The following is a 10157-nucleotide window of genomic DNA, read 5'->3' as shown; positions in this document are numbered from 1 at the left end:
ACACTGGATTTTTATATATTTATCTAAATTTGTCAATTTCAAAGTTGTCTCATTAGTACGGGCTCCGCCCGGGGAGACGTGTTTTGGAGTGTTTTTTTTTTTTAGAATTTTAATAGTTATTTTCCTGATCAAATTGCAGGCAAATGCAACAAACCAAAAGTCACCAAAACCGGCCCTTCTCGTGTTATAAGTTTAGATGAAAAATATATGTAGATTAAAACAGTGTGATAAAATATATTTACAATGAACAATGAATCGATTTTCTTGAGTTAAAAGCGATGTGCTAAATGAATGTAACATAAATAGTTTCCCAGGATATGAAGTAAATAAAAGCTCAGTTTATTATAAAAATATTTAATTCCTCTCTTATAATAACCAATCTGAATATTTACATCTTATTTACATTTATAGTAATACTGCGAGCGAGCGAGCGGCCGGCGCCGCAGTACCACCGGCTCATCAAAAACCGATTACGTGTGATATTTTGTAGTAAAATGTCGTTCAAAACGTTTCGTTGTTCGTTTTAGAGTCTAGGAACGGTTTCAGAAGCTATTTACTAATACGATTCACAAAAAATAGAAAGATATGCTAAAAACAATGTTTAAATTACAATTCACATTTCTCTCAAATACCATAATATACAGAGATTGCCGGAAAGTAGCTTTCCGTAGCAAAAAGTACCAATAATAATAAAGAACAGATTCAGAAAGAACAGAACAAGGCAAAATAATAAATTTCAAATCAGTACAATCCTGTTATTTTTCCATAGCAACCCGCAATCTAATTTAATTCTTAACAGGCATGAGTTATCACAAATGTTATATAAATTATGAACACGCGTAGTGTCACATCGCTCGATGTAAACCTACTTAATGTGGATTGTTCACTATCTGACAGACTGCACCAGAACCGCGACTGAAACCATACAGACAAGTGACAAAGGGGAATTCTTCGAGGAGGGGCTGGAGAGGGCGCTGGCGTGGCATTCGGCCTCATCGACGTGCAACGCGAGCAGCGGCAGCCGGCGCGCGCCGCTCGCGCACGTGCTGGCGCTGGCCGCGGCTCTCGCGCCCCGGCTGTCTCCGCCCACCTGCTTGCGAATAGCATAGCCTTATTGACCCAGGAAAACACGGCACATCATAAATCATAGTTTTTTATTCATCTAAATCATGCATTAGACTCCAGAGCATACAATATGTCTTTACGTAGAAATTATTGACATTCTCTAAAATTATAATTTTAATTCACAAACTGATGTAGATGTTGAATTTTTATTTAGTGTTATAGCATCTTATGATTATACTTGATTTGATTTAGAATAATATTACCTCCGTAGTCCAACGTCGCAGCCAACCTCCTACCCAAGAGGAGGAACACCCACATCGGAAGGGATTCCCGGAGAGCGATAAACCACCTGGTGAATTTTGTTTGTAATGTAAATACGAGTAAATTTTAATTGAGTAAGAATACTAAATACTAATAAACTTTAACTTTATGACTGATATTAGTGCATTCGCAGTCTCATGCCTATCACAAAAATGTTTATAACTTTTATTTGTTTTTAATTAAATCAAAACCATATTTTAGAGATTTCCAATCGATTGACATTAATATAATTTGTCATAAAGCTTATTAAATAAAAAGTAACATAAAAATGATATTTTTTCAAATACCCAATTACCTGGTACCAATCTCGTGGCGTATCGGTTCCAGCCTGTATGGTTTGGATAAAGCACCGCTGGACTGAAAGTTGTCAGCTGGTTATCGCTAAAGTCGAGAGCAAGGTGCGGCACGCGCGCCAGCGGGGCGGCAAGACCGGCCGGCAGCGCCGCCAGCCCCGAGCCGCCCAGCCGCAGCGCCAGCGCGCGCTGCCCGCCCAGCCCCACCAGCGCTCCCGCCGACACGCGCCGAAGGGCCCGCCCGTGAACTTCCACCGACCGCAGCTTTGGGACTGCCACTTCCAACAATTGCTTGTCCAACGTCACATCTTGTATGAAAAGACTTAACGCCTCCAAATGTGGAACGGACGAAACTATTTCGGCGATAGGCAAATTTCGACCTGGAATCACAGGGGACTCTAGGCTCAACGACCGCAGGGACACTAGCGATCGAAACGCCTTCGGTTCTATCGCCTCCAAATATCGCAGACCGTACATACGAAGATGTAGAAGATGTGACAAACTTTCATAAGCGCTTATCGGCACTCGCACGACGGGATTGCGCGACACGTCTAAGGAAATCAATCGCGGCAATCCCTCCCACATTGCCGGTCTCAAGGACGTGAACTTGTTGGCGGAGATGTCGAGCGCTCGTAAATTAAACAGATGACGCACCTCACTCTCCCCGTACGATGCGATATAATTGTTACTTAAATTTAACTCAGTGAGATAATTGAGCGGCAGCTGAGGTATACTCTTCAGGCCGATACCCGCTAGAGAAAGCCGGCGAAGCCGTGGTGCGTTATGAAAGAGTTCTTTGAAGTTAGTTTTAATCGCATTGTAAGAAAGGTCGAGTCGACGCAGTTGCGGTAGACCGGCGAAGGTGTTATCCGAGAGTACAGTCAAGGCGTTGCGGGCTAGATTGAGTTCGTGTAGAAACGCAGTCGCGTGGAACATCGCGACGTCGAGGTACTCCAGTCTGTTTCCCGGCAGCTCGAGCCGCCGCAGAGTGAAGCCCACTTGAGACAACGCGCTGCTCGGAAACAGAGCGAGCTGATTTTCTCCCAAGTCTAAGTACTCAATGAGAGTATTCTTAAATATGTCGCGAGGCAGGGCTCGTAAGACGTTGTTATTAAGTTTTAAATGACGCAGTTGTCGCAAATTGTAGAATTGTTCCACAAGTAATTGCGAAATACTGTTATGGGATAGATCCAAAATTTGCAAAGAATTCATTTCGAAGAAAGCTCGACGGCGTAGTGCACTAATGCTATTGTTTTGAAGATGCAATATATCCAGTTTTACTAAAGACGAAAAAGTGTAGCTTTCAATATGTATTATTCTGTTGTGTGAGAGAAATAAATGTTTAATGTGTGAACCTAAGGCATCAAAAAAATTTCTCGAAATGCTCTCTAACAAGTTATGAGATAAATCAAGAACGCGAAACTGAGCGTCGCGTCCACCTGTTAATGAAGCGATGCGGTTGTAACTAGCGTTGACGGAAAGCTGGGCATCGTCAGCAGACACGTTGAGGAAGTAGCGCGTGGAGAACTCGGTCAGGTCATTGTACTGAAGCTCCAGGGCCTGCAGCCGCGGTAGCGCGCTAAACGCGCCCTCAGCGACCAACTCAATGCCGTTCGCCGCCAAACTTAAATAAACCAAGTTCGGTAAATTTGCAAAGTTCAATTCACTGACATTGTGTATGCGATTATAAGATAAATCCACACTTTGTAGATCCGCTAAATAAACTAGAAATTCCGAATTTACTCTACTTATATAATTGTACGACAGTCTTAACTCTCTTAATTTATAAAAGCCGCTCACTTCCGTCACTTCGCTCGGGAATTCAATTATTTTGTTAAAATCTAAATTGAGATACTCTAACGACGGAAAGTTCTGAAAATCTGCTGATGAAAAGTAATGAATGTTATTACTATCTAATTTCAACCACTTCAAAGTTTCCAAACCAGAACCAGCGGGAAAATCTCCATTGAAAAAAGTGGAAGATAATTCTAGGATTTTCAAGTCGGTGAGATTGGCGAAGACGATTTTTTCGACGTGGTATAAGTCGTTAAAGCTGAGGATGAGCTCTCGGAGAGGCAGCGGAGGAAAGGAGCCGGCGGTGAGCTGCGTGAGGCGGTTGGCGCGCAGGCTGAGCGTGGCCAGCGCGTCCGCCCACGGTCCGAACGCGTCGGCGCTCAACTGGGAGATTGCGTTGTAGCTTAGATCTAGGAACACTATTGTTGCAGAAGATATATTTTGCAACGCACTCGGAAACTTTGACAAAAAGTTGCCACTGATTAACAAGGAGTGCAAATTCGGAGGCAAATACTCGACATCTTCCAAATCATTGTAAGCGATAGAAAAATATCGCAAGCGACCTAATTCCTGGATATTTGGCGGAAGTTTACGAATCTTATTATGATCGAGTTCTAGACGTTCTAAGTTGTACTTCAAAGCGTGTACCATAGCATTCGGTAAATCTGTAATGTTATTATAAGACATTGACAACTTTTCCAATCGTCCAAATTCTAAAGCTAAGGCAGGCACAGTTGTGAACTCGTTAAAGTCCAAAATTAATTGTTTTAACTGGAAGCCGTGTTTGAAGTCAAAGTGAGAGCTGTCGGTGAGTTCGTTGTGGCTGAGGTCTAAAGAGTCGATTTTTGAACGTTCGGCCCCACAGCTGTGATTCGAGCTCGGTCTAAGGAGATTGTTTCGGAGGTGCAGGTGGCGCAGCCGCGACAGCGAAGCGAGGGCTTCGCAAGGCGTGGCCGACAACAAGTTGTCAGAAAGCCTCAGAAGAACGATACTCGACGGTAGAGAGCGTGCCTCTAGTTCTCTCAAGCGGTTTCCATCCAGCTCCAGCTGCACCAGTTGTCGGAGAGACGAGAGGGCGTTCTCTCGTATGACGCATATTTGATTGTTACTGAGTGATAAACTGCCCAAAGAATCTGACAATCCTCCCCAGTCTATATTTGAATCTAGATCACTTATTAAGTTGCTGAAACAAATTTTAAAATGTTAAACTTTAAGGCAAGCAATTTTTAAAATAGCTCTTTCGAATTGACGAGAAAACAATATAGAAAAAGAAAAGATGTAAATCACTTACTCGACTTACTTTTGCAAATTGAGCCAGTTCAACACTCTCAAATGTTTAAGTGCTTCAATAGGTATCTCTGTAAATTCGTTGTATCCTAGATCTAACGATGCAAGCGTCGTAACCATTGACCTTCAAATACATTAGAATATTGTTATCTAAATAATAGTGGCGTTTCCGATGAATTAATGAAAGTATTTGTTACTTACGTAAAGACGTTAGTCTCGAGGTGATGCAGCCGTGCGGCCACCAGCACGAGCGTACGCAGCGCGCGAGCGTCGAGCGCCGCCTCGCCCAGCGCGCCAAGCCGCGCCGACCACAGCGACACGTGCGCCGCGCCGTCCTCTACAATACAAATACAATGTGACATACCCTATCACAGTTTAAACTTAGATTGTAATAATAACTCCACGCTTAAGAGACTCAAAAGATTTGTTATAATGAGAGTACCGGTATCAGGAAACCTGTAGAAGGGCACAAGGTCGCAGGCGAAGTGGTCAGCGCGACACACGCAAAGCGCGTTGGCGGCGCAAGCCCGCGGCGCGCCGGCCGCGCGGAGCAGCGTCGCCGCCAGTGCCACTACGCACCACGCGCCCGGCGCCACGCGCGCGCCCTGCCCACACCGATGATGATTCAATACTTATAGAGAAGAGGTTGACTATATAAACTAGAAGGGTTAATGGTTTCTATCGAAGGAACATAACTACTAAAAGAACAACAACAAATTGCAATTCAATTTATTAGAATTTCCTACGTAAATAAACTGTAAAATAAATGTTAAAGATGAAATAGAATATTAATAATAATAGTTGTCAAACAGAAAGTCACTTAAAAGGGTAATTTAAGCGAATCTATACATCTTTTTTTTGTATCACCTTATTTCATTCTCATGAATTGATGAATGTTATAGATATTTATTGAGCAAAATATAAAAAGAGTACATACAGGTTACATTGCGATTAAATAACCGAGCTAAGTACACACTCGCTAGAATAGCGCTCGTATGTCGCATTATATTCATCGCGACATTCGCATGTTAATTTATAACATTTTCATCATAGAACGTTGTCTGCTAAATTACACATTTCTACTCGAAATTCAAATGAGATAATTCTAGCCGCGTCCCTGTACGCGACAAAAATGACGATCTTTTTCTAAATTGCCCTCTTTTACATTTGGCTAAATGAAATTATTATTTCATTGCAAAAACAACAAAAGCGTCGTAGACTTGAAAAACTTCGTTAGCAGAAACGGGATAAACATCATATCTTTTGTCTATCTGACTTGCTGTACTTCAAAATAGTAAACTGGCCCAGCGTTCATTTAATCGAATATTAATGTTGAGGGAAACTTGCGGGGCTTATGGGAATAAAATCCCAACTGGTTTAATAACACCACATGGCATTACGGTGTTTGGAGTTCCAACCCAAATGTAGACCATTTGGGTAAAATGTACACGTACACGTAGAATGATTGTATGAAAAACCTATTTCTCTACAACTCGAAAATTTAATTACAGACAATGAGGAATAGTTAACGATATATGTATGGTCCCGAATGAAGCCGCATACCGACAACTTTGAGTTAAGAGGTAACGGATAATGATAAAAAAAAATTAAGTATTAAAACATGCAGATATAATGTATTTGTGGCAATAATTATTTTTAAAACTAAAAGCAGGATATTCTATCATTAAGTTAGAATGTTGGAAACATAGGGAAATCGAGGAAAAACCAATCCATTCGCAATTAAATAAAATCTTGTAAGGAGAGAGGGAAAGAGAAGTAAATTTTGACCCAAGTCCCGGATTCGAGTGTGTGGCTGTGAGTTGCAACAATTGCTGACCTGATCTTTTATCTTTTAATACATCTTATATAATAATTCTATATGGCGGATAACTCGTAAAACCACTGTAAACAGGAGTTGTGCAATAGTAGCGTTATAGCATAATAATGTAAACATACGTAAATAGTAAGCATTGTACAGTGTTTGTTGTGGTTCGGTACTTGTAGACAAGTAGCCCCGGGGGAGTTCCTCAGGCTGAGACCAACAACTAACTTGTATCGCTCTGTGATAAGCCCTTCCCCCCGCCCCTCGCCCCCGCCTTCGTCCCGGCGGCCGCAAAGTTTTGCGAGTATCGCTGACGCTATAGGCCGCAGGCAATCTCATAAACTCTGTCAAGGGTCCCCCGGCGAAATTATTTTTAAAAAGAATATAACATACATCATTGTGCTCTTAATTTTATATCCATACAGATAAGATAGTCATTTAAAAACACTGATTAAAATGTTCAAAGTGCAACCCCGTGGCCTTATTTAGATTCACGATAGTATTACAAGGGGTTCTTGTGCTAACTATAACGAAAATCCTAACTTCTTTAATTTTCATAACTAGCAAGTCTCATATCGGGCACGGACTACCTACGGCTCTACATATCTACATCGCGGACACTGACTGATTGCGACTGGTGATTCACAATACGTTAGTTTACTTTAGCTACTTTCAAACTTTTATCGTATCCTATGAAAATCTTTATGGGTTAGGACAGGAGATCTTGGAACCATAACAATATGTATGTATGTTACAAAAAACAGCGAGTACCCTCACCGTACCGTCACAATATAAGATATTGAATAATATTTTTCATATACACAATTTACATCGACTTACATGCCGACTTACTTGTCGACTTATACACGAGAGTAGGTGATAGACTACTAGGCTATAAATATTTACAGGAGAAAAGAAAAGACATAAAATTAAAATATCTCTTTTTTCGGCTTTTTAAAGTATAAGTTTCACATGTAGGGTTGTTGGTATAAGTTTTGACAATAAAATTATATTGTAAGTTTCTTGGTTATAAAGAATTTATGTAGTTCTGCAAAATTTAAAATCTATATAAAAATATTTAAAGAGCTTTCTATGGCACATATATATGTTGCTCTTTGTCATTTTAATATATTTTGGACTTTAATGAAATCGAGATATAAATACTTATCAGTTAACATTGGCATGGTAGTTTTGGATGCCTTATAAAAACATTTGTTTATTCAATTTCTCGAGTGTGTGCAGGGCAGTGCACGGCAAACTTCAATTACCAAGTTTTGCTCGATTCGAACGCGCACGATATATTTATATGTGCAATAAACGCTTTTTTATATTTAAGTCCATATTCATCATCTGTTCGTTAATACGTAGGGAACAAAACAGACATCTTACATAATCACGCCCGTCTTCGCCGCGCACTTTCAGTAGGTTCCCACTTCCCAGGCCCCGCAATGACATAGGCTCTAATTGATTTAAGATAAACATTGATTTAAGCATGATTTAAGTATATCTATTAAAAATAATTAAATGTAACTTGACTTCTTGTTGTAAACTGTAGCGGTGGAATGGGGCCTCGCGTAGACTTTGCAAAACAAATTACAAATCTTATTATATCCGGCTGAAATTTGCCATACACATAGATGTTATGACGTTGGCATCCGCTAAAAAAGAATTCTGATAAATTCTACCCCCAAGGGAATGAATTGGGGATTAAAGTTTGTACCATGATAACTTATTAAGACCACGCGGGTACTGCTACTACTAACAAGCTAGTAATTATTATAAAATGCTTTTTCCGTTCTATTTTCATTACTAATTTTTATGTGTTTTATAGAAACAAATTTGATACACCTAAAAAGGTTCTAAAAACCTTTCAAACTCAAAAACAAGAATGAGGTGATGCGCTTGTAATTCCAGAGCCAAGTGGATAGGAGTTATTCCCCAGTCGTCCTTTAAGAGCTGAAGCTCTTAACGGCCCAGCGCACCACAAACAAGCGAATATGTAAATATTTTGAAAGCATTACATGAGCGGAGAGCGCTCGCGCTGTGCAGCGCGCCTTGCATAATTCATGGCTAGACGAATGCGCGACATAAACATTTCTATGCAATTCGGTGTTCGGTCATGACTTATCAATGTCCTCTGTGTACATCTTTTTTGTTTAAATACTTATATAGATACCTAAAACGAAAACATAAAAAGCACTGATAACTATAGATGTGGGTGATATTTAAAACAATGTATGTTTCGGCAAATCTTATTTCTCTTCAGTATTTCCATCCCAAAGCAGTAAGCGGGCCGAAGAGGCGGCAGCGCGGGCGGTAATCACTGCAGCTGTGAAATTAGCTGCGGCTAATTAGTGCAGCAGCCCGAGTGCTGTGCTGCAGTTTCACTTTTGCGATAGGCTGTTCATTTATAATTCACACTTCTCCTTTGCCATGTAGCAAACTTCATTCATTTTTAATTAACGCGTTAGTTAGCCCAACCCAAACTACTTTCTGTGGAGTTTTAACTCTAATTGCAATAGAAATATTTCAGTTATTTAAGTAAAAAAAACACCAACACTTTATCTTTCACTCTTTCTGTGAAATATACATACTTTATAAGATACCAAAATGTATTTTAATTGAAATAAATAAACGCAATCACAAAGTTTTTGGGAATAAATTTATAAAAAACTTGATGAATATAATTTGTCTTACCATATTATTAGTTAGTAAGCAGATGAATAAAACTAATTACACATTATATTAACATTTCACCAACTCGGCAAACTCGCGCGACTTACGACCGCGTGGACTCGAAGCTTGCAATCCGATGGAACACACGTCTTACGCTACGGACATCTGCACGGAAACTGAACTGGGAACCAGTTGGCAGTTATCAGTGACCAGACGAGTGGCGACAGTATAACTGCGGAGTGGACAGCTTTAGCCCCTAATGGACTTCATGGGATTTTAATAGAGCATCAGAATATAAATTATAAATTGTATAATTTATATTTTGATTATATACGTTTTATAATTTATATTCTGATGCTAGAAGCATCTTCCGATCGACGCTTCTTGTATAAATCGACTTACCTGCCATAATTTGCACAGGCAATAATGCTAGATTATGAAAAACTTGTAAATGCCAAGAAAGAGCAACAGCTCTTTTGATTATTTCAATTTACGTTTAGCACTCTTAGGATCACAAAAATAATTACCCAAGCCACCTACTTCTACATATAAGTAATAACTGAATAAAATAGAGCTATACATTACGATTGCTGTGGCAGGATCACGGGTGGCCGAGAGGCTAGGCGTTGCTACGGTTAGGCAAGAAACGCAGGTTCGAATCCTTATTTCTCATAGAGCTATACATATTAAACCCGGGTCTCTCTGTTTAACGGAGCCCGTACAGTTCCTGTTGATGTGGGAATTCGGGGATAAATACTATCCTATGTCCATTTTCTCAGGTTTCAATCGCATATTTAGACAGCAGAGACAGACGCACATACAGATAGAAATAATTTCGCATTTATATTATTTCGCTACTAGAAATATACGAGATAGTAGGGTTATTACATTAGTTATAG

General features: G+C 40.1%; 1 protein-coding gene across 1 annotated transcript; it reads right to left on the bottom strand.

Moving 5' to 3' along the window:
* Positions 1-349: 349 nt before the first annotated feature.
* On the bottom strand, positions 350-9422 carry LOC119832295 (chaoptin-like). Its single transcript, XM_038355958.1, has 7 exons — positions 9280-9422; positions 5203-5365; positions 4962-5097; positions 4774-4884; positions 1682-4656; positions 1329-1414; positions 350-1090 (listed from the first exon to the last, which is right to left on the bottom strand). The coding sequence occupies exons 1-7, from the start codon at positions 9280-9282 to the stop codon at positions 887-889; spliced, it is 3678 nt and encodes a 1225-aa protein (XP_038211886.1). The 5' UTR covers positions 9283-9422; the 3' UTR covers positions 350-886.
* Positions 9423-10157: the final 735 nt, after the last annotated feature.

This window comes from Zerene cesonia, chromosome 15 (genome assembly GCF_012273895.1).
Source record: "Zerene cesonia ecotype Mississippi chromosome 15, Zerene_cesonia_1.1, whole genome shotgun sequence".
In the NCBI taxonomy this organism is placed as follows: domain Eukaryota; kingdom Metazoa; phylum Arthropoda; class Insecta; order Lepidoptera; family Pieridae; genus Zerene; species Zerene cesonia.
The sequence above is the reverse complement of the archived record's forward strand: the minus strand, read 5'-3'. Positions and strand labels throughout refer to the sequence as shown.